At 40.1% G+C, this 24,866-nt stretch overlaps 1 protein-coding gene across 1 annotated transcript; it reads left to right on the top strand.

The window, feature by feature from the left end:
- The first annotated feature begins 3,898 nt into the window (after nucleotides 1–3,898).
- On the top strand, nucleotides 3,899–22,179 carry LOC118394206 (sodium-dependent serotonin transporter-like). Its single transcript, XM_035787434.2, has 13 exons — nucleotides 3,899–4,209; nucleotides 5,701–5,835; nucleotides 6,169–6,388; nucleotides 7,024–7,162; nucleotides 7,437–7,571; nucleotides 13,291–13,394; nucleotides 14,811–14,938; nucleotides 15,136–15,248; nucleotides 15,360–15,491; nucleotides 15,736–15,835; nucleotides 16,276–16,376; nucleotides 17,471–17,638; nucleotides 20,435–22,179. Exons 1-13 carry the CDS (start codon nucleotides 3,987–3,989, stop codon nucleotides 20,516–20,518), a joined length of 1,782 nt encoding a protein of 593 aa, XP_035643327.1. The 5' UTR covers nucleotides 3,899–3,986; the 3' UTR covers nucleotides 20,519–22,179.
- Nucleotides 22,180–24,866: the final 2,687 nt, after the last annotated feature.

Genomic DNA, 24,866 nt, shown 5'->3' with positions numbered 1-24,866 from the left:
TTACATCATGACATGTAGACATGTTCACATACTCGTTTTGAAGAGGGTCAAGGTGTGGTCACTTGAGTTTGAAATGAACACTGAGCTGGAATAAAGCCAGGGGAAAGCAATACTGTCTCAGATTTTGCAACCCTCTTCACTGGTAAGCCTGACACTATTTGCCAACTCTTCCTAGTTATCTTTATTAAATAACTAGGAAACTAAGAGTGTGAAATAGCCATACTTCTAGGTACTCTAATTTCACAATTCCAATAGACATTGAATGGCTCCTGTCAAAGTGGCTATGCTGGCGGTGAAATGTAATACCTCTTCTTACCCTATTATTATTATCATTATTATTATTATTATTATTATACATCTTCACAGCCTCAAAAGGACAGCGTTGTTCTTCCACTAAATTCTGGCTAATGAGATATTAATGAGAGTTATTATCATGTTGTAAACATCAATTACTTATTGTGTGATTGCTTTTTTCTACCGACAGCATACAATCTGTAGTGTGCCTTTAAAACTGGGATTGCCATCCTGGGTTGACTCACTCATTACTGTTGCTTTAGATCATGTAGTAGCCTTAATGCCATGCCAGAACTTCTGCCTGACTACACATTGTACCAGCTCCCATTCGCTTACTCATGGATGGGAGGCCAATCAATTATCACGCCATCACAGGGCTCACACCAGCACAATACACAAAGCACAACAGGGTTGTATTCGTTTAGGCACACAAGGGAAAATGTTTTAAATCTTTTAGCAATGTTTCAGTCTGTTTTCTTTTGTTTGGTACCTAATGCCCTTAAACCTCATAGGAATGCATCCAAATGATGCCTTCACCTGTCTGTAATCCCCTGTAAACCCAGGCTGACTACAGAACCAGTAGATGGCTGGAAATCTCTGCTCAGATTGATAACAACACATAGGGCATTCCTCTGAATCAGAAAGGATGAGTTCACAGAAGACAATTAAAAAGATCTGGGCTTCTGATGCATCGGAGAAAAACAATGTGGACACCAATGAGGATAGGAACAGAAAAGAACAAGAAGAAGAACAAGAAGAAGAACAAGAAGAACAAGAAGAAAAAGAAGTAATACATGTATAAGAGTACCAAGACCAACAAGACCAGCAACCACAAATGCAAAAAATAGTAAGAAAGAAACAACAATGGTGCATATCCATATCGCTCCAAATGTGGGAGTGGCGATGTCAGTGACAGCTCCCCTGAGATATGAGTGTAAGGCCGCCATCATGCACACGTCCATGTGTGATCAGAGTCGACAGTCTCTAATGGGCACCAGGGCATGTGCAGGGAGGCCCTGTCAGTCCGATGTTCTTTTGACCATGTGCCAACGCAGATTGACAGGCCTGTATGTGGAAGATGGCCTGTGCCATGTAGTGCAGGATCTGTGACTGTAGTGGTTTGACCCTCAGGGCCCCGCAGTCTTTGCCTGAATAGCCATGACGTTTCCCCTTGACTAGCTCCTTACCCTATCCCCAGTCTCCAGTCACAGCGTTGGTAGCGAGTTGACGTTTGAAATATAATGAGGTTTGAGCTACAGGAGCCGTTGACAAGGTCCTCATCATGAGATATGAATGATTATAAAAAAACAAGACAGCTTTTGACACATACAGTGCGGCAAAAAAGTATTTAGTCAGCCACCAATTGTGCAAGTTCTCCCACTTAAAAAGATGAGAGAGGCCTGTAATTTTCATCATAGGTACACTTCAACTATGACAGACAAAATGAGAAAAAAAATCCAGAAAATCCCATTGTAGGATTTTTCATGAATTTATTTCCAAATGATGGTGGAAAATAAGTATTTGGTCACCTACAAACAAGCAAGATTTCTGGCTCTCACAGACTTGTAACTTCTTCTTTAAGAGATTCCTCTGTCCTCCACCCGTTACCTGTATTAATGGCACCTGTTTGAACTTGTTATCAGTGTAAAAGACACCTGTCCACAACCTCAAACAGTCACACTCCAAACTCCACTATGGCCAAGACCAAAGAGCTGTCAAAGGACACCAGAAACAAAATTGTAGACCTGCACCAGGCTGGGAAGACTGAATCTGCAAAAGGTAAGCAGCTTGGTTTGAAGAAATCAACTGTGGGAGCAATTATTAGGAAATGGAAGATATACAAGACCACTGATAATCTCCCTCGATCTGGGGCTCCACGCAAGATCTCACCCCGTGGGGTCAAAATGATCACAAGAACGGTGAGCAAAAATCCCAGAACCACACAGGGGGACCTAGTGAATGACCTGCAGAGAGCTGGGCCCAAAGTAACAAAGCCTACCATCAGCAAGGGCATTGAAGATGAAACGTGGCTGGGTCTTTCAGCATGACAATGATCCCAAACACACCGCCCGGGCAACGAAGGAGTGGCGTCGTAAGAAGCATTTCAAGGTCCTGGAGTGGCCTAGCCAGTCTCCAGATCTCAACCCCATAGAACATCTTTGGAGGGAGTTGAAGGTCTGTGTTGCCCAGCAACAGCCCCAAACATCACTGCTCTAGAGGAGATCTGCATGGAGGAATGGGCCAAAATACCAGTAACAGTGTGTGAAAACCTCGTGAAGACTTACAGAAAACATTTGACCTCTGTCATTGCCAACAAAGGGTATATAACAAACTTTTGTTTTTGACCAAATACTTATTTTCCACCATAATTTGCAAATAAATTCATACAAAATCCTACAATGTGATTTTCTGGATTTTTTGTCTCTCATTTTGTCTGTCATAGTTGAAGTGTACCTATGATGAAAATTACAGGCCTCATCTTTTTAAGTGGGAGAACTTGCACAATTGGTGGCTGACTAAATACTTTTTTGCCCCACTGTACAGTAGGCTGCTGTAAATATTTGTGTTACCTTGGAATTATTATTGTATTTTCAGCTCTAAAAGGTGATTTACAAAATGTTCTAATTAAATAATTTTCTTTATAAATGGTATAAAACAATAGTGTAGCATCAGAAGCCTACATTAGAACTCTTCACGACAGGTCAGACCGCATTAAGTGTAAAGTTCATGATGTCTTTAAATGCTGCGGGTCCTATCTCGTTGTCATATCCATTTTCCAAACTAACCTCATTTGGTGCACGCTCGACTCAATGACCTGCAAGATTACAACAGTATATATATTTGGTTTAGGACTCTTTAGGACTTTTGAAATTGGCCTGTGCTAAAAGCGGTGGATTCCCTAACTAGGTTCAGTTAAGCTGTTGTCTCCTCACCAAAAGCATTTCCCTATACTCAAGAAGCAAAGACCCTTTTGAGACTTTGTCTACTTAAAGAGGTCAAAATGGTCAAGGTTTATTTCTCACACACATGCACGCACACACACACACACACACACACGCACACACACACACACACAACCTTCTTTAGCCATTTTTATTCATATTTTGTTAGGGGACATTGCATGGGCAAACACACTACCACCTGAACCATAACATCAAAACCTCTTCAAAGATGTTTTAGATTAGAACATTTGCTTACATTGAGTTTGAGTAGCCAGCTAGTTTCTCCTTCCCTCCATAGCCAGTTACCATTTAGACCCACAGCCAGTCAAATTCATTCTCAATTTAATCTTGGCAAGATACATCATGACACTTGTTGTGACCTAACAATGATATTGGTAACCTAAAACAAAACATCAATTCAACATAACTGCTTATCAAATAACCTAGTAGGCCTACTCTTGAATAGGCTGTAAGCCTTCCAATTCAACATTAAAACGGCAGGGTGTCTAAAATGTTACCTATTAAAAAGTCGGGAACCTAAAACTCGTCGACGTTGGAGAGGAGCTCATTTTGTTGATTAGTGTGCGCAGAGGGAGTTTTACTCCACTAGCCTAGTGATTGGCAATTTACTCCTCCCAGTCTGACCTATCATCGCCCACAATACGAGAATCTTCAGTGCCTCTGAAGCTTGTCAGTTTTTTTAAACTTACCTGCTCAGACGGCGGACTGAGTTTTGATAGTCCGCCAACCATGACCCGCCAAGACTCAGCGGCCCCAGCGGGAAGCTTGAGCGTCCAGGGCCCCTCAAACCCCGGTTACAACACCAACCCTGTGCCGGTACCTGTGATCACACAGACGGACACACGAGACAAATGGAGCAAGAAGATGGATTTTCTTTTATCAGTCATTGGCTTCGCGGTAGACTTGGGAAATGTGTGGAGATTTCCATACATTTGTTACCAAAACGGAGGCGGTAAGAGTTTTTCTAATTACTGATTTATTTGCTTTATATTTTAGTGGGCTAATCTATGCCCTGAGTTACATTTATGTGGTCTCCTCTTTCTTGATAGTAGATATGATAGTAGGCTGCCATTAATAAATATTATTCTTTACACAACCTGTTTGTAATAAAGATTTTGAAAATGATAGTTGCTCTTATGCGCGCACCAGGGTAGTCAGGCTATACCTTGTGCTGTCCATGGTGCTGAAATAAGCCTCACAGGCTGTATAGCCTGCAACCCACAATAATAAACTCACTGAAACACACTTAAATATATTTTTTAGTTCATCTTCAAATTAAAACATTGAACTACAGTACCATAGTTTTCACTGTTTATGATTGAAATATAGCCTAGAGTATTAGCTAGCAGAGTTCACCCGCCAAGATTAGTTTGAAAGAGACGAGTTTCGATGTCCCAAATGTTGTTGGACGCTGAATGAGGCTACAAAGCATAGGCCTACCTCTAATCTAATCACTATTATGGAAAACGGAAATTGGAAAATGTATATCCTATCGAGGTTATAGGCTATAAACGAATTAAAGTCTGTGATTAAATGTATTTTTTTGTGTTATTTTGTCTGTCATCTGTATTTACCGTTATATTTACACCACATTTGTAGAAGGCTATCGTTTGCAATTTAACTCGAGGGAGTATTTCTTGATGCACTGATTTTATCCACCATAGTGACAGAACTGCTTCTCTAAAAGTAGCGCATGTAGCCATTTGCATGTATAACTGTTCTGAATAAATATTTATTTAAAGTTATAACATGTGTAGGGATATACAGTTTATATATATATATTTAATATATATATATTTAAACTACCAATCATTTAACGGATGGTCAGTTTGAAAAGTAAAGATATTTCACATCTTTTAATAATGTAATTCCTTTCAATTAAAATAACTGTCACCAAAACGTAGACGCTATAACGTTACCCAAACATGTGCGCAATAAGATTTCCTTTCGAATAAAATAAAAGTCGATTAAGTGTATCTAAAGATAAATAATGCTTTATAACCTGTTTAATAAAAATGTATGAGCCTTTATAATGTCTTATAGCAAGGCTTATAAATAATATGTTAAGTATCTCTATGCATAACATCTTAACTGTGTCAAACTGGCTGTTATTTAGTCTAGATCATTACTAAATTATTATAATACATAATATAGGGCCTCATATACGACTTAAAAGTCTTACAATGCATTATAATTGCATCATAATGCATGACATGGATGTTTTTCTTACTCAGATATTAAACTATGAAGTAGTAGAAGTAACTATTTGTAAAGGGCCTGTCCTTCCTAATATGTCTCACATCTTAGCTTGCACACCAGACACTTTATGCGCTGTGGCAATAGCCCGAGGAGGAGGTTAGGCCTACATCTTCATCTACACAATGTGATCCTCTTAAAGTGATGAGTCAGACCTGTGATTTTGCCTCTCTACATCTGTGTACAGGGGCTTTCCTAATCCCCTACATTGTCATGGCAATTTTTGGAGGGGTGCCACTCTTTTACATGGAACTGGCACTGGGACAGTTCCACAGAACTGGTGCCATATCCATATGGAAACACATATGCCCCATCTTCAAAGGTAGGACTGGAATCATCTACCTTCATACACAACCCACCTCACAACTCACTGACCCCACACTAGTGCACATCTTTACATTACCTGCATACTACACATCTTCTTATCACGTTCACGTCGTGACCCTTACTGTTGACAATTCAACAGTGTATTTACAGCACAAGGTGACTGTGGAATAATTTGTACAGTGGGTCAATTGAAGTACAGTGCAATTAAATTTACACTAGGCCTACTACAAATTAATTGGTCATTTCAAAATGGCATAATAGGCATATTTACACTGAGGCACACACCTCTACTCTCTGATGACATTGATCCATCTGTCCATGGTTTCAGGCATTGGGTATGCGATCTGTGTCATCTCGCTCTACGTCTCATTCTACTACAACACCATCATCGCCTGGGCACTCTTCTACTTCTACTCGTCCTTCGCCAGCGTCCTGCCCTGGACCAACTGTGACAATGCCTGGAACACTGAAAACTGCACCAACTACTTCCTGAAAGACAACGTGACCTGGAATAACTACTCCAGGTCACCTGCTGAGGAATTTTACACGTAAGTGCATGTAAGTGGCAGACAGCACAGTGAAATACTGTTACCATCATCTCGTAAAACCACGTCAATGGGTTGACATCATTTTGATCATTTCATTGCATTAAAATATTTAGACATCTTTTACATTTCACAATAGTGCATTGTCATTTTCGTTTTTTAATCAAACACTTGCTTACAAGTGTTGAAACATGCTGTGATTATAGAAAACAGGAAATTAACTTAGCACACTGCAAGAAGAACTGGTGCTCTATTTAGCTAACCAATGATAGTTCAATGGCTCGCTTACACAGATGTAGCATCTTAATTTGAGCCAATTTGCTACAGCAGGAAAATAATCCTGCAGCAATAGGATGTGAATTATTATGTGGATTATAATTCATTGATATTTTTGTAGGGTTTGGTAAATTAAGTCTGAAATTTCAAAGTGGAAAGTGGAAAACCTCAAATACACTACAAATGTTACATTTCCTCCTGCAACAGGGTGATCAAATTAAGATCCTACATCTGTATTATATGGCCTTCAAAAAGGATCTATATCGAACCACAAAGCATTCTTAGTTTTAGCAGTGTATGTAGGCCGAGGCTTACAGACAAAGGAAGTACATGTAAACAACTCATATATTGTTCCACCTTAGGAGGAATGTTCTGGAAATCCACAAGTCCGATGGGCTGAGTAATGTGGGGGGCGTTCGCTGGCAGCTGATGCTCTGCCTCTTCCTCATCTTCACTATCGTTTACTTCAGTCTCTGGAAGGGAGTGAAGACATCAGGGAAGGTAACAAGTCCAAGCCACTCTTGCAGGAAAGGGGTGTCAGTGTGTGGGGGAAATTACCTGAGCATATTATAGCAAAATCGCGGTGGTTAGTACCAGGTCATTCGACCCAAAGGCAAACACACTGGCCACAGAGAGATTTTTCAGTTGGGGACGTTCCTAGACTAGGGTCATTACAATACCTTGTCCAGTGTGATTCACAAGACTATAATCTCAATTTCTCTTCCCTTCTCATTTCTCTCTCTCTCTGTCTGCTGCTTTTCCCGTCCCGTGCCAGGTAGTGTGGGTGACAGCCACCTTGCCCTATGTGGTGCTCTTCATCCTGTTGATCCGTGGTGCCACCCTACCAGGTGCATGGAAGGGAGTGGTCTTCTACCTCCAGCCCAAGTGGGAGAAACTCTTCGAGACCAGTGTGAGTTATGATAAGATTCCACATGATCACATCAATTCCATATGATCATCTGTTTGGAGCAGGAAACACTGTCAAATTGCTTGAAGAATTTTGCGTAATTGTCTGATAATTTTGGTACCAAATGGGAGTTGGTATAGTAGACTGAGCGGGCAAAAACTTGGCATGGGATGTTAGAATGATGTCATTATTTGGTTGTACAGACGCGGTAGTTTTTTTTGCACAGCACAGCACAGCATTCTGCACCCGCCTGTGTCAAAATCCATCAAAGAAAGGAAGTGCACAGCAGTGGTCAAACACAGTCAATCCTATACAAAATAATGTTATTTCCCTGGTGATGAAGAGGATGTGTGGCATTTGTTATTTCAATTCAATGCAGTAAAATGTTTTTCTCCAGGCGATTTTGACCCAGGCGAGTGCAGTATGCTGTGCTGTGATGCGCAGCACAAAAAATACTGCATCTGTAAACTTGCCTTTCTGGTGATGGGGATGGCAGCCTGAGTTCATTGCAACCAGTATATTGGGAACAGTCTATCATATGTCCTTTACTTTCTAGTGTCTGATGGTCCAGTGCTGTGTTGTTGGCTCAGTATGAGTGAGTGCTTTGGTTCAAGGGAATAATGATGAGATGAGATGCATAAATAAGCCACAGCATGCGATAATGAGATGCGTAATTGGTTTAGATGTTTTTTACATTAACAAAGCCCCCCACTCCATTCTCTCGCAATCACACATATACTTTCTCTTTTCGTCCTCCTCTCCCTCTCCAAATGCACGCTCCTCTTCAGATCACTCAGTACAGCTGTGAAATAGGATCTGTATGAGGCTATCATTCAGCACAACTGTCATTGGACACAACAGGTCACAGAAATCCATCGGAAAATACAGAAAATTACAATTTTGGAATTCAATTCAATGAACACCCTTTAATTTGTGCTTACGCTGCAGGCATAATGCATTATGATGTGCAATGCATTACAAGACTTGACATCAGCATGTATGACACCCTTTATAATAGCTTACTATTATCATGACTACAAAACAGCAAAATGTGCATAGACATAAAGGTGCATACATGCTAATAAAAAGTAATATATTATTATGTGCAGACTTTAATTTGAAGTGTTACATGGTATTTATTATGTATTCAGCAAGAAACACTGTGCTTGATTTGATTTGATATGATTTGATGCTTGGATGGAATCAGCTGTCCGAAATTGAACAATTTTAAAATGAGAACATACATTGCATAGCATTTAAATCTCTAGAATAGCAGAGGATTATCACAGATAGACAGGCAGGTAGACAGACCAGCCTGGTGTCAAAGACATAACCTTAACCCCTAACCCTAACCCTAAACCCTAGCCGAGCTAATGTTAGCCACCTAGCCACCTAGCCAAGCACGTGCACAGATAGAGCCATAGGGATGCTGGAGCACCTGCCCTCCTGTGAAAAAAGTGCCCTTTTGATTGGTGGCCTTGTAACTTTAAATGCAACAAATTGCCATCAAATTAGATAATTTCTCATAAACTCATAAATCCCCCCCCCCCCCCCCAAGCATCCCATTGGTGTCTTCATGAACAACCCCTTCGAGCATCCCATTGGTGACTTCATGAACACCCCCTTCGAGCACGACAGCCTCATGCTTGTGTGACACATTTGATCATCTGGATTTCCCCTGATTCTCTATGCAATTAAAATGGGGGGCAAAAGGGAAATAAAAGTGTTATCTACATTTACATCTACAACTACATATCTCACTCTACAATAAAGACCAGATTGGTGGAGGGCTGCACAGATGGTTGTCCTTCTGGAAGATTCTCTCAGCTCCACAGAGGAACTCTGTAGCCCTGTCAGAGTGACCTTTGGGTTCTTGGGCACCTCCCTGACCAAGGCCCTTCTCCCCCGTTTGCTCAGTTTGGTTGGGCGGTCAGCTCTAGGAAGAGTCTTGGTGGTTCCAAACTTCTTCCAATCCTGTCTTGAAGCACTACGGACAATTCCTTCAACCTCATGGCTTGGTTTTTGCTCTGACATGCACTGTCAACTGTAGGACTTTATATAGACAGGTGTGTGCCCTTCCAAATCATGTCCAATCAATAGAATTCACCACAGCAGGACTCCAATCAAGTTGTAGAAACATCTCAAGGATGATCAATGGAAACAGGATGCACCGAGCTCAATTTCGAGTCTCATAACAAAGAGTCTGAATACTTAAATGAATAAGGTATTTAAGTTTTTTTTTAATGATACATTTACAAACATTTCTAACAACTTGTTTTCACGTTGTCATTATGGGGTATTGTGTGTAGAATGATGGGATTTTTTTATTTAATCAGTTTTAGAATAAGGCAGTAACGTAACAAAATGTGGAAAAAGTGAAGGGGTCTGAATACTTTCCTAATGCACTGTTTATACACTACTGGTCAAACGTTTTTGAACTCCTACTCATTCAAGAGTTTTTCTTTATTTTTTACTATTTTCTACATTGTAGAATAATATTGAAGACATCAAAACTATGAAATAACACATATGGAATCATGTAGTAACCAGAAAAGTGATAATAAAATCAAAATATATTTTATATTTGAGATTTTTCAAATAGCCACACTTTGCCTTGATGACAGCTTTGCACACACTTGACATTCTCTCAAGCAGCTTCATGAGGTAGTCACCTGGAATGCATTTCAATTAATAGGTGTTCCTTCTTAAAAGTTAATTTGTGGAATTTCTTTCCTTCTGAATGCGTTTGAGCCAATCAGTTGTGTTGTGAAAAGGTAGGGGGGTAAACAGAAGATAGCCCTATTTGGTAAAATAACAAGTACATATTATGGCAAGAACAGCTCAAATAAGCAATGAGAAACGACAGTCCATCGTTACTTTAAGACATGAAGGTCAGTCAATAAGGAACATTTCAAGAACTTTTAAAGTTTCTTCAAGTGCAGTCGCAAAAACCATCAAGCGCTATGATGAAACTGGCTCTCATGAGGACCGCCACAGGAATGGAAGACCCAGAGTTACCTCTGCTGCAGAGGATGAGTTCATTAGAGTTACCAGCCTCAGAAATTTCAGCCCAAATAAAAGCTTCAGAGTTCAAGTAACAGACACATCTGAACATAAACTTTTCAGAGGAGACTGTGTGAATCAGGCCTTCATGGTCGAATTGCTGTAAAGGAACCACTACTAAAGGACACCAATCATACCAAGAGACTTACTTGGGAAAAGAAACACGACCAATGGACATTAGACTGGTGGAAATGTGTTGTTTGGTCTGAAGTCCAAATTGGAGTGTGAGTGAACGGATGATCTCCGCATGTGTGGTTCCCACCGTAAAGCATGCAGGAGGAGATGTTATGGCGTGTGGGTGCTTTGCTGGTGACATTGTCTGGGATTTATTTAGAACTCTATCCCATCTGGTTTGGGTTTAGTGGGACTATCATTTGTTTTTCAACAGGACAATGACCCAACACACCTCCAGGCTGTGTAAGGGCTATTTTACCAAGAAGAAGAGTGACGGAGTGCTGCATCAGATGACCTGGCCTCCACAATCCCCTGACCTCAACCAAATGGAGATGGTTTGGGATGAGTTGGACCGCAGAGTGAAGGAAAAGTAGGCAACAAGTGCTCAGCGTATGTGGGAACTCCTTCAAGACTGTTGGAAAATCATTCCAGGTTAATCTGGTTGAGAGAATGCGAAGAGCGTCCAAAGCTGTCATCAAGGCAAAAGGTGGCTATTTGAAGAATCGCAAATATAACACATATTTAGATTTGTTGAACACTTTTTTTGGTTACTACATGATTCCATATGTATTATTTCATAGTTTGGATTATTCTGCAATATAGAAAATAGTAAAAATAAAGAAAAACCCATGAATGAGTTTGACTGGTACTGTATAGATAGATATATGCTGAACATAAAAAGTAATGTCACATGTAAAGTTCTGGTCCCATGTTTCATGAGCTGAAATAAAAGATTCCAGAAGTGTTCCATATGCACAAAAATATAATTTATGTCAATTTTGTTTACATCCCTGTTCGTGAGCATGTCTCCTTTGCCAAGATAATCCATCCACCTCACTGGTGTGGCATATCAAGAAGCTGATTCAACAACATGGTCATTACACAGGTGCACCTTGTGCTGGGGACAATAAAAGGCCACTCTAAAATGTGCAGTTTTGTCACACAACACAATACCACAGATGTCTCAAGTTTTGAGGGAGCATGCAAATGGCATGCTGACTACAGGTATGTCTACCAGAGCTGTTGAATGATTGAATGTTAATTTCTCTACCATAAGCCATCTCCAACACCGTTTTAGAGAAATTGGCAGTACGTCAACCAGCCTCACAACCACATGTATAGCGTCATGTGGGCGAGCGGTTTGCTGATGTCAACATTGTGAACAGAGCGCCCCATGGTGGCGGTGGGTTTATGGTATGGGCAGGCGAACACAATTGCATTTTATCCATGGCAATTTTAATGCACAGAGATGCCGTGACAAGATCTTGAGGTCCATTGTCATACCATTCATCCACCGCCATTCATCTGATGTTTCAGCATGATAATGCACTGCCCCATGTCACAAGGATCTGTACACAATTCCTTGAAGCTGTTCTTACATGGCCTGCAAATTAACCAGACATGTCACCCATTGAGGATATCCCGCCAATATCCAGCAACTTTGCACAGCCATTGAACATTGAAGAGGATTGGGACAACATTCCACAGGCCACAATCAACAACCTGATCAACACTATGCGACGGAGATATGTCGCGCTGCATCGATTCTGGCCAATGCTAGCTTCAATGTTTCCCACACTTGTGTCAAGTTGGCTGAATGTCCTTTGGGTGGTGGACCATTCTTGATACACACAGGAAACTCTTGAGTGTGGAAAACCCAGCAGCTCTTGACACAAACCGGTGCGCCTGGCACCTGCTACCATACCCAATTCAAAGGCACCTAAGTATTTTGTCTTGCCCATTCACCCTCTGAATGGTACACATACACAATCCATGTCTCAATTGTCTCAAGGCTTAAAAAGCATTCTTTAACCTGTCTCCTCCCCTTCATATGCACTGATTGAAGTGGATTTAACAAGTGACATCAATAAGGGATCATAGCTTTCACCTGGATTCACCTGGTCGGTCTATGACATGGAAAGAGAAGGTGTCCTTAATGTTTTTACACTCAGTGTATTTGGGGGTGTGCCCTTTTTTCACTCTAAGCACCTACTCCAGCAAAGGTCTGTGCATGGGCCTGCACCGAGCTAATGTTAGCCACAACAAATTGGAATTAGTTATATATCATGCATATTGCAAATTCGGAACATATTGTATGAAATTTAGTACTTAACATATCATACGAAATGGATGATGGATGTCCACAAATGAATACATACCATATGAAAAGTAACATATCATACTAAATGGAGGGATACAAATGTTCATTTACTATGTTTAGTCGATCCCTGAGTCGAGGTTGGACAGACAGACAGGTAAGAGAGACAAACAGAAAGACAGACAGACAGGAACAGTTAGGCTTCAGTAGCTTAATATAGGACTTTATTCTGTTGAGTAATGCATGGAGACAATACAGGTCAAAGCACCAAGTCTGACATTATGAGAGTTCAGGTAAATTTCCTAAGTGCTTATTTAGTGAATATGGTGAGATAGAATTCCACAGGTTCGGTCATGTGAGTGTAATTCATCTCCATGTGTTTTGTAGGTGTGGGTAGATGCTGCGGCTCAGATCTTCTTCTCCCTGGGGCCAGGCTTTGGGGTACTCCTTGCCCTCTCCAGCTACAACCCCTTCACCAACAACTGTTATCGGTAAGAGCTGATACTAAAACTCCTTTGAATAATAGTAAATACACACTTCTGATTATCCATTTTTACAGAAGTAACTTTTTTTAAAGGTATGCAATTTGGCAGAAGTTTTATCCCAAATGATTTGGCTCAATTATGCCTAACTCTTTGTGATAACCTTCATGAAAAAGCATTAAATTAACTATTTATAAACTATTATTAAATAACTTTAATTATTTGGTTGGTAGCATTTAGAAACATATAGCCTAAGCCTTATTAACATTCATACGCATTTGAAATATATAAACCACTTATAAACATGTATAATGGATTATTCATTAAATGTATTATAAAGTGTTACTCAATCTTTTGGGTCACTTGCACACAACACACCTGGAGAAATGGGAGACTTTGATCAATTAAGCTACAGTATATCTGCCTGTATTCACATATGCCATTATGTAGACGCTTATATTCGAAGCGACTTACACTAAGGGTGGCCCCAGTGGGAATCAAACCCACAAACCTTCCATTGCTGAAACTGTGAACCGCATCAATCAATCAATCACTTCCAAACAATTAAAAAGTAAAACCCAGTATGACTTAGAGGAGGTAAGCTTGTCCAGGGTGGAAAGGAAGTTGCTCCTCGTCCTGAATGACCCACACACCAGTGAGGTAGGTAGAAGTGAGGCTGGATCTCCACAATAGCGTTTCCAATCTCTCTCACAAAAAGCCATCATGCATTGACATCCAGTGGCAGAAACATGTGTCTCGGGCAGGCTAACTATAGCTCTCACTTTCATACACATCAGCCCCATGTAGGAGGAGAGGGAGGAAGCACCGGCCAATCACAGGGATTTATTTACCATGTGTTGAATAGATAGGCTTAAACGGATGTCCCACAGCAACTCTTTAAGACAATGTAATTATAATGAGAAAGAGGGAGTGGTGAGTCCAGCGTCGTGGGAGATGAATGGGTGACGGGGCTCACCTGAAGGACAAATTGAATTGTAAGCTCCCTGTAAGACGGCTGGCGTGGACATGGTTAATGTGGTTAGTAGTGTAACAGTGGTACAGGTGAGGAAACAGTGGCACTGCTGCTTCTCGGAGACATTCATGAATCACACAGAATGTGAATGGACTTACTCTTACTGACAGGGTTATCCTAATGAAAAGAAAGTGAATGCCCACCCCATAGAAATGAAAAATGGCATTTAGAATACTGTGTATGTCAATGGTCCACTGTCTATGTTTGCTTGCTGGCTAGCGAGCTTGGAGAACATGTCTTACAAGGGTAATCCATTTTGGGGGGCAGTTGCCACATTTACAAAATCCCAATGTAACAACTGTTCACAACCAAACCAGAGTAAGGTATATGAATGACAATACTTGAGATGATCAGACAGGCACCATGTTTGCCTCTGTGTTGTGACGCTGTAGTGACGCCATAGTGACCAGCCTGGTGAACTGCCTGACCAGCTTCATGTCTGGGTTTGTGATCTTCACTATGCTGGGTTACATGGCAGAGAAGAGAAATGTGAATGTGGAGGATGTGGCCAGAGACAAAGGTAAGTGGCCAAAACTCTCTAACTCTCTAAAACCACTTAAAAAGTTTCTCCAATACCTGTTTTTGGTGTATTTATATGTTTTTGATACACTGCTGTAACTGACTGTACTTGTTCAATAAGAATGTATTTCTATATCTACAATAAGAATAGGACATTGTAGCTTTGAGATTGTTCTCAGCCTGGGATTTACCCCCCAGGTCCAAGCCTACTCTTCATCACATATCCAGAGGCCATAGCCAACATGACAGGATCAACGTTCTTCGCCATTATCTTCTTCGTGATGATGATCACTCTTGGGCTTGACAGCACGGTATGAAGACTTGCCTAATTTGATGTATCAGATTATCTCTAAATTAAGTGATCTTTAATTGTTGTATGTAATCACTCTCATTGACGTAGCCCACTCTAATTTCTGTCTAAGTTCGGAGGACTGGAGGCTATCATTACTGCTGTGATGGATGAATACCCTGAATACCTGGCACACAGACGGGAGCTGTTTGTACTGGGCTTGGTCGTTGTGTGCTTTTTGGGCTCCCTCAGCACTCTTACCAATGTAAATAAGAATTTAGCACTTTGAAGACAGACTACAACAGGTTAACAAAATATTTTTTTAGAGCACTTGAGGACTAGAATGTGGAAGCGGCTGATGCTAGAGTTGTCATTTCAAAATGGCACTGTAGACAGGCTAAATAATATAGAATATAAATGAATAGTAAATGAACAATCTGTTCTATTTTGAGTAACTTGATTAGAATGATACATTTGCCACACGAGTGACAAGCATTTGTTTCTCTCAGGGTGGGGCCTATGTGGTGAAACTGCTGGAGGAATTTGGGGTGGGTTCCTCCATCATTGCTGTTGGTTTTCTTGAGGCCATCGCTGTTTCCTGGTTCTATGGTAAGAATGGTGAACTAATGGTGATATTACAGTTTACGCTTCCTATACTCCTAGTAGTATCTTGCATTAGAAAGACATTTTAATTCATACTGCCTCATTTATACTGCAGGTATCCCAGCGTTTAAAAGCGCTGGGTCAGTAACCAAACGGTTGCTGGTTTGAATACCCGATCAGATGAAAAATCGGATGATGTGCCCTTGAGCAAGGCACTTAACCCTAATTACTACTGTAAATTGCTCTGGATAAGAGTGTCTGCTAAAATGACTAACATGTAATTCCATATTTTGTTGTGGTTGTAAAAGCTGAAGAAGTGCATTATGCATCCTGTTAACAATACATTTTTCAGATTGCACATGACAAAGTTATTTTTAGAATATTTTTTTTCAAGTTGTTGTCATAGTGTTGTTTAACCCTCTCTCTTCAATTTTCATTTGTTTCAGGTATCACAAGATTCAGCAATGACATTAAATCCATGTTAGGCTATTATCCTGGATTATTCTGGAAGGTGTGCTGGGTGGCTATTAGTCCTGCATTTCTAGCGGTAAGCACAACCGTAGGGCAACCAACCGATAAGATTTGAAATTATGGAATATATTGTACAATGAACTACTGGTTTCACATTCAAGCAAGCATTGTCCTCATACTGTAACAATTAAAACAGATTTAACATTGTTAGCCATCCATTAGTTCACAAATCTGACTCGATCTGATTGACCTACAGCGCCCCATCAGTTTTTTGTAAACCTCCCAAAGATCTCAAACGTCAAATCTTCCACATGGCCCTTTTGGGTAACTTGCCCTAACATGCCAATCGTCATGGCAGGTTAAATGGCATGGGTGGATGGTTAGTGTAGGATCAGATGTGCTAACATTTCATTTGGACTTTGCCAGAGACTGTATGGTTACACTGCTTAAACCCTACAGGTATAATGCTTTATAACTTGTAGTAGGCATGTATAAGTCTTTAAAGTGGCTTAAAATACCGTTTGTAAAATGCTATGTATCTAAAAACGATACTAATTTCAACTGACTCAAAATGGTTGTTATTTAATCAGGCTCATTATGAGTTGATTATAAGACATTATAAAAGGGTCATAAATGCACATGGCAAAAATTACAATGTATTATAACTGCACCATTATGGGTTATACCTGCAGAATTGAAGCATTTCAGCACAGAACCCTTCTCCACCTTCAATTATTCAATCTGAAGTAGGGGACACATATTTCCCTCCTGCATCAATGTCTTATCCAAATCTTGTTTTCTCCTGTTTATATTCTACAATATTTTCCCCGTAAATGTACATTTCATTCACCTGCATAACTTAATATCCCTGCCTTCACTTTGCATACATCTCCTTTAATCTCTCTTAGCCTTCCACTGCTGAAAGAGCTGACATTTACATCGAGCTAGCTTTCTTTATTATTCTCCCTTTTTTGTATGGGTTAAAGTGTTTCTGCCCTCATCTCCCTAGATTGTCTGTGATCATCTCACAAAATAAAGAGAAACATTGGTAGAGGCACAACGGGCATCTATTAGAGTGCATGCCATTGTCACATGTAAATTTGAATTGAGAAAAATATGAGTGTGGCGTGTGAGACTTTACTGTTTGTTTTTGTCGCTCTGCTTTCACAGTATATAATAGTGAGCTCCCTGCTCAAGCCAGCGCCCCTCCAACTCTTTGACTACAAGTACCCAGACTGGAGCATTACGGTGGGCTACATCATCGGTGCCTCGTCCTTCATGTGGATCCCCATCTATATGGTCTACAAGCTGGTGTGGACCCCCGGATCACTGAAACAGGTCAGGCCCTCTAATGCAGCGATTCTCAACTGGTGGGTCACAACTTGGGACTCCAGTCTGAACTTAAACGGCTTAAACCAGGTAGAACGTGTGTAGAAATGACTGGAGGCTGTTGAGGGGAGGACGGCTCATAATAAAGGCTGGAATGGAGTAAATGAAATGGCATCAAACAAATGGAAACCATGTGTTTGATGTATTTGATACCATTCCACTGATACCGCTCCAGTTAAGGTGCCACCAACCTCCTGTGGTAGACTTAAATTTTTAAACATCTCTGAAATGTTTTTCTTCAATCACAGTATTTTCAATATAGAGCTATTAGCAGCGCTATTTTGGTTTGTGTCTCAAACCAGTGAGTTTATTAACATTCTTCATCAAGAATATGGACAAAATGTTATTATTGACGTCGAAAGAAGTTGGAATGCTGTCTGTCCCCTTGTCATATAATTGCTACATTTACTACATTACAAGTAGTTTCCCAAATTGTATTTTGGCAATTATTTTTCGCAATTCCAATATTGGGTCGCGACTAAGACAACCTGGTTCAGTTTGGGTGCCAGGAGTAAACCAGCTGAGAAGTCCTGCTCCAATGTAATCTACAAAACTTGATATAGCCTGGTGTTGTACAGTTGAAGTTTACATACACCTTAGCCAAATACATTTAAACTCAGTTTTTCACAATTCCTGACAGTTAATCATAGTAAAAATTCCCTGTCTTAGGTCAGTTAGGATCACCACTTTATTTTAAGAATGTGAAATGTCAGAAGGATAGTAGAGAGAATGATTTATTTCAGCTTTTATTTCTTTCATCACATTCCCAGTGGGTCAGAAGTTTGCATACACTCAATTAGTATTTGGTAGCATTGTCTTTAAATGTTTTAACTTGGGTCAAACGTTTCGGGTAGCCTTCCACATGCTTCCCACAATAAGTTGGGTGAATTTTGGCCCATTCCTCCTGACAGAGCTGGTGTAACTGAGTCAGGTTTGTAGGCAACCTTGCTCGCACACGCTTTTTCAGTTCTGCCCACAAATTCTCTATAGGATTGAGGTCAGGGCTTTGTGATGGCCACTCCAATACCTTGACTTTGTTGTCCTTAAGCCATTTTGCCACAACTTTGGAAGTATGCTTGGGGTCATTGTCCCTTTGGAAGACCCATTTGCGACCAAGCTTTAACTTCCTGACTGATGTCTTGAGATGTTGCGTCAATATATCCACATAATTTTCCTACCTCATGATGCCATCTATTTTGTGAAGTGCACCAGTCCCTCCTGCAGCAACGTACCCTCACAACATGATGCTGCCACCCCTGTGATTCACGGTTGGGATGGTGTTCTTCAGCTTGCAAGCCTCCGTGTAATGGTTTTCTTCATCTGAACGAGAGGCGGACCAAAGCGCAGCGTGGTTGTTTTGATTCATGCTTTAATAAATCACTACACATGAACAAACTAACAAAAACAAGAAATGTGAAAACTCAAAACAGTCCTATCTGGTGCACACACAGAGACAGGAACAATCACCCACAAACACACAGTGAAACCCAGGCTACCTAAGTATGATTCTCAATCAGAGACAACTAATGACACCTGCCTCTGATTGAGAACCATACTAGGCCGAAACATAGAAATACCCAAAACATAGAAAAACAAACATAGACTGCCCACCCAACTCACGCCCTGACCATACTAACTAAATACAAAACACAGGAAATAAAGGTCAGAACGTGACACTCTGCCTTTTTCCTCCAAACTTAACAACGGTCATTATGGCCAAACAGTTCTATTTTTGTTTCATCAGACCAGAGGACATTTCTCCAAAAAGTACGAGCTTTGTCCCCATGTGCAGTTGCAAACCGTTGTATGGCGGTTTTGGAGCAGTGGCTTTTTCCTTGCTGAGCGGCCTTTCAGGTTATGTCGATATAGGACTTGTTTTACTGTGGATATAGATACTTTTGTACCTGTTTCCTCCAACATCTTCACAAGGTTCTTTGCTGTTGTTCTGGGATTGATTTGCACTTTTCGCACCAAAGTACGTTCATCTCAAGGAGACAGAACGCGTCTCCTTCCTGAGTGGTATGATGGCTGCGTGGTCCTGTGGTGTTTATAGTTGCATACTATTTTTTGTACAGATGAATGTGGTAACTTTAGGCATTTGGAAATTGCTCCCAAGATTTAACCAGATTTGTGGAGGTCTACAAATTTTTGTCTGAGTGCTTGGCTGATTTATTTAGATTTTCCTGTGATGTCAAGCAAAGAGGCACTGAGTTTGAAGATAGGCCTTAAAATACATCCACAGGTACACCTCCAATTGACTCAAATGATGTCAATTAGCCGATCAGAAGTTTCTAAAGCCATGACATCATTTTCTGGAATTGTCCAAGCTCTTTAAAGGCACAGTCAACTTAGTGTATGTCAACTTCTGACCCACTAGAATTGTGATACAGTGAATTATAAGTGAAATAATGTGTCTGTAAACAATTGTTGGAAAAATGACTTGTGTCCTGCACAAAGTAGATGTCCTAACCGACTTGCCAAAACGATTGTTTGTTAACAAGAAATTTGTGGAGTCGTTGAAAAAAGAGTTTTACTGACTCCAAAGTGTATGTAAACTTCCGACTTCAACTGTATGTACAGTCATGCACTGTGCTGGCTATTGACAAGACATAGATGAGTAGTGTGGTCTAAAAGAAGCATATATATTATATACTGTATACCGTATCAATATGTGATAAGTGGATGACACATGGTTTAACTATCTCTTGTTCCACATCCTTTGTGTCTACATGTTGTTGTTCCCAGCGCCTAGCTGTGTGTCTGAGACCTGAGAGGACCATTATGCCAGAGATCCACACAGACTCCCTCAACATGAGTACTGTTCCATAGAAGCAACCACGTTGCCAAGAACCCAGCCAGGCACATTATGTTGCTACCAACAGACTCCTGAATGAGAGCCAAATCAGCAGACACAGATCAATCTCATGGAGCATTCGACAAATCTTTTTTTCTGTAGCTCAATGAGTACAATAAACACAAATAGTCTGTTAGTACACCTGTAGATGCTCTACAGAATATCTACAGACTATCGGTAACATTTCAACTAACTATCTACTAATCCTAACCCTAACCTTAACCCTTATCCTAATCCTAGCTCTAACTCTAACCTTCACCCTTCCCCTAACCCTTATCCTAACCCTAACTCTAACCTTAGCAAGCAGTTGCTTATCAACAGATAGTTTGTTGATAGTATGACTATCCAAGTAAAGTGTAACAGGGGACTTTAATGTAAAGATAAAATGAAATATTAATTAATATTCAGTCTGAAAGCATCCTTAAAATACATTTTTATTTTGGACAGAAAATATATGGCTGATCCCAAGACAGGTTTCTACTGCTTGAGAGAACCACACAATCACAAAGAGCATCTTGCTAAGACTGTCATAATAAGATAAGGTTGTAAGACTGAAGGACACAATGCAGTCACTTCTCATCAATGACTTATTTTTGCTAGGTTATTATTAAGAGTTCAAAAACATGACCCAGTCACATTAAATTACCATTGTATTTTTTTTTTGTGGCGTACCTTTTAAGCAACCACAGTGAGAAGCAGTTCTGGAAAAAATCTCATCAACATCCCAAAACATAAAATGCAAGGGATATTTTTTAAGAGTATTAGTTCAATAAGATGAATAACCAATATGTATTAATATACATGTCAATAACTGTTTTTCATACAGATAATGTAATTTGTTATGTGTGATAAGTAAAACAAGTTATACTGTGTGGCTGACAAATGGTTGATGTCTTAAACGTTTTTTCAATGGATTTTTACTAACAATAGTTCCTCACCAACATGCAAGTTAAAAGGATTAGGCCTACCTCAAAGAATGCAGTTAGCAGATGAGACCAAATAAGCTGCTAAAAGTATTTCATTTTTGGTTATGCTTTATTTCATAGTCCTTTATTTACCTGGAATTTACTTGGAAATGTAGGTGAAATGATAATAACATAATTATTGTTATGCATTTGGTTTCTGGGCCTTTCCCAATTGTTTTGAACCAGTTGGTACCCATTTGACCAGTTTCTTAGTAAATACCAGTTGCAAAGGGACTACAAAATATTTTCTCCCAAGTGTTTGTTGTTGGGATAAACAACTTCGTGTTTTCTGCCTTAAATCTGCCTAAATGTTGTAGATAGGTCAAAGCTTTATATAATATGTATTGATATTTCGCCTCTCCAGACAAAAAACAAAAACTTGTATTGTCTCTCTATTTGATAAGACTGTACTCAAATCTGGTACTCAAATCAAAGCCTATCAGAGATTGTTACATGTTTCCATTTATTCTCGACCTTCGTTTCATTTATCTTCAGAGAATAATGTGTTGAGCTGTTTTAATTATGCTATATAATATTTGAAATGTTTTGTGATTTCGGTCTTTCTAAATAGAAAAGGAAGCATGGAGGTCCCTGTATTTGTAGGATGTGGCAGCAAATGTTATCGTATACATGTAATGAGAAGTAAAAAAAAATAAAAAAAATAAAAAAAATATATATAAACATATGTATTACATCCTTGTGTTTTGTACACTTTCTTCTTCTTTGTCTTCTTCTTCTTCTTACCATTACTATATATTGTATTGTTTTTATAACAACAAAACCATGATTTGATCGCTTGCTGCTGTTCATCTTGACAGAAACAGTAAACGTAAGTAAATGTTCAGAGCTGAACGTGTGCAGAGGCAGGGGTGTCCATTATAGATAGCTGTCCCTCTCATGTCTTTGTGGTTGCCGTCGCTGTACACCCTAATGAGCGATTCTAATTAAAAGCCTGATTTGCAATATCCAGAAATCATCAACATACAACGCAATAGAACAGCCTCAAATGGTTTTAATTAAAGGTTTTATTAAACAGAACAACTCCTCCCTGCCCCAGAAGACCTTGATTGCGTCAAGGTCCTCTGGTATGAGGAGAACAGAATATCAATGGGTTTGTTTACACAATTCCTCATTTGGGTATTTCTACATAGGGGAGCTGAGCGCCACACATCAAAGCCCCTTTGTGTGGGCCGTTGCAGTAGAGTTGTATCTCAAACAGACCTGCAGAAGAGACATGAAAGCACTGGCTCAATGGCTGCTCCTATATTACCATCTGCTTATTACTTCACTGTGTGAAGAAACGCTGCAGAGAAATTTAAGGACTACACTGTCACCAAAGGAACTACACAGCTTGCCACAATGTTAGACAAAAGGCAGACACCCTCAGTGTATAATGTATAACATGACGAAAAAGAAAGGGAATATTTTGTCTTGTCATTTTCAGATCAGGGATTTGATTTTGCTATTTGAAGTAGCAACCCTCAAATTGCAGGCCTGCCTTTCTAACCTCTAGGCTACCACTATGCAATCTGTCTTGTTTCATTTCAAGGGTGTCAATCAATATGAGGCGCAAATACAGAGTAGATGAACCATCTGGTGTTTAGGGAAGAAGAGAGATACAACGTTAATTAACCTGGGATCTAAATTCATGTTCCAAAGATAGAAGAATAACAACATTAAAAACAAAAACAGAGTTCGGTCAATTGATGGAACCTACTACATGTGCCCGTGATTGCTTAGAAATGGATCATTTGGTCCAGAGCCTGATTGCATGTCTTCTCATCGGTCAAACCTCCTAAGCAACAATGAACAACATAGAGAGGGAGGGAGAGAGAGCGAGCATAATGTATAATTGCCACAATCACCCATCCTTGCAAAATGAAACATCAACCCACCAACTCGTTGGCCTCTGAACAATACCTTCTCCCTCCTATCTTACCCCAAGCACAAAATCACCGCTGGAGAAGTCTAGTTCCACAGTGCTTCGTTTTCTGTTTCCCTACAGGTTCCTTGTTGCAGTGATGATTTATGGGGCCAGGAAGACACCAAATGTATTTCCATCCCCATTTGGTAGAGAGACACTTTCCAGAAACAATTATGCTTCTGGGGCTCATTACAAGAAAATAGTGTTTGTATTGGTACTGGTACATGTGCTTTACTCGTGGCAACAGATGATGTGATAAAGGCCAAATACATCAGTCATGCACAGTAATGATGTAAGTCTCTATAACCCCAAGCATCTTAACCTTTATAACTTTACCCCATTGCTCTTTGACATTTCAGGAATGTAGGGAAAGTTATGACTTATATATGCAATATAAGAACTGAATTGTTTTCTTTCCTTACCAGATGTTTATTAGGCTATAGAATTCCTAATATAAGAGAACCGAGAACAAAATACCGAAAGAGTAACACATCCTTTATATTCTATCCGATAACCCACCACTACATAATTCCCTATTCAGTTCCAGTTAAAATCACAATGAAGTTAAAAAATACATTATCCGCAAATCACACTGTAGGCCCATTTAAATAAGTAACCGAGTACAATCACTAGACTAGATGACATTGAGCGATAGACTGGATATGAAACTGAAATACTGCGGCGTAGAGACGTTTAATTTTTAGTACTACCTGGCAGCTTTAGGACCCAGTGTAGTCTAATGTGATATCACGAGGGTGCCGCGAAACTTCCGGGAACGCTTGCGAATCAAACTTGGCCACTGGGTCTCTGCAGACAGACTCAGCTCAATGGGCAGACCAGTCTGGAGTATGGGGTTTGAGAAGCTAATGAGAGAAGTGAACAATAATTCCTTGGTTGTTAATTTTCTCAAAATCTAAAGGCACAACCGAGATTCCAGACAATTTCTTAAGTAGCTGAACATGTTTTTACTGCAACCTCGTGAAAAACAACTTTATATCAAAGGATTGCCTTCGATTTTGTCGGTCTGCACATAAGCAGTTCTGCGCGAGACGATCGTTCGACCCGATGACGAGATTCTGCGCATGATCTTAGCTAGCCAACGTTACCATGACGTCACCTACAAGCGTGATCGGGGATGTTGTATTGGAGAAGCACTTTCTGTCTATCCTCATACTGTATCGTCTTTGCTATTATTATGCTGGGAAAGTGGAAGCTTATTTTCCCTCTCGCATAATCATGTTGTATCCTAGTCGACAAAGCCTAATTCTGTATTTTCTATCCTTTGGCGCGTTTGTGAACGGGAACGGACAACTAGGTGACTCTAAACTAAATGAAAGGCCGTATGTAGTCCTACAGAATCAAAATTTGGGTAAGGTTTTATGCGGGTTAATGTGTAGCCTATTGCAGGCCCGTGTTCCTAGACAACAGGGGCGC

This window comes from Oncorhynchus keta, chromosome 14 (genome assembly GCF_023373465.1).
Source record: "Oncorhynchus keta strain PuntledgeMale-10-30-2019 chromosome 14, Oket_V2, whole genome shotgun sequence".
NCBI classification, from domain to species: domain Eukaryota; kingdom Metazoa; phylum Chordata; class Actinopteri; order Salmoniformes; family Salmonidae; genus Oncorhynchus; species Oncorhynchus keta.
The sequence above is the reverse complement of the archived record's forward strand: the minus strand, read 5'-3'. Positions and strand labels throughout refer to the sequence as shown.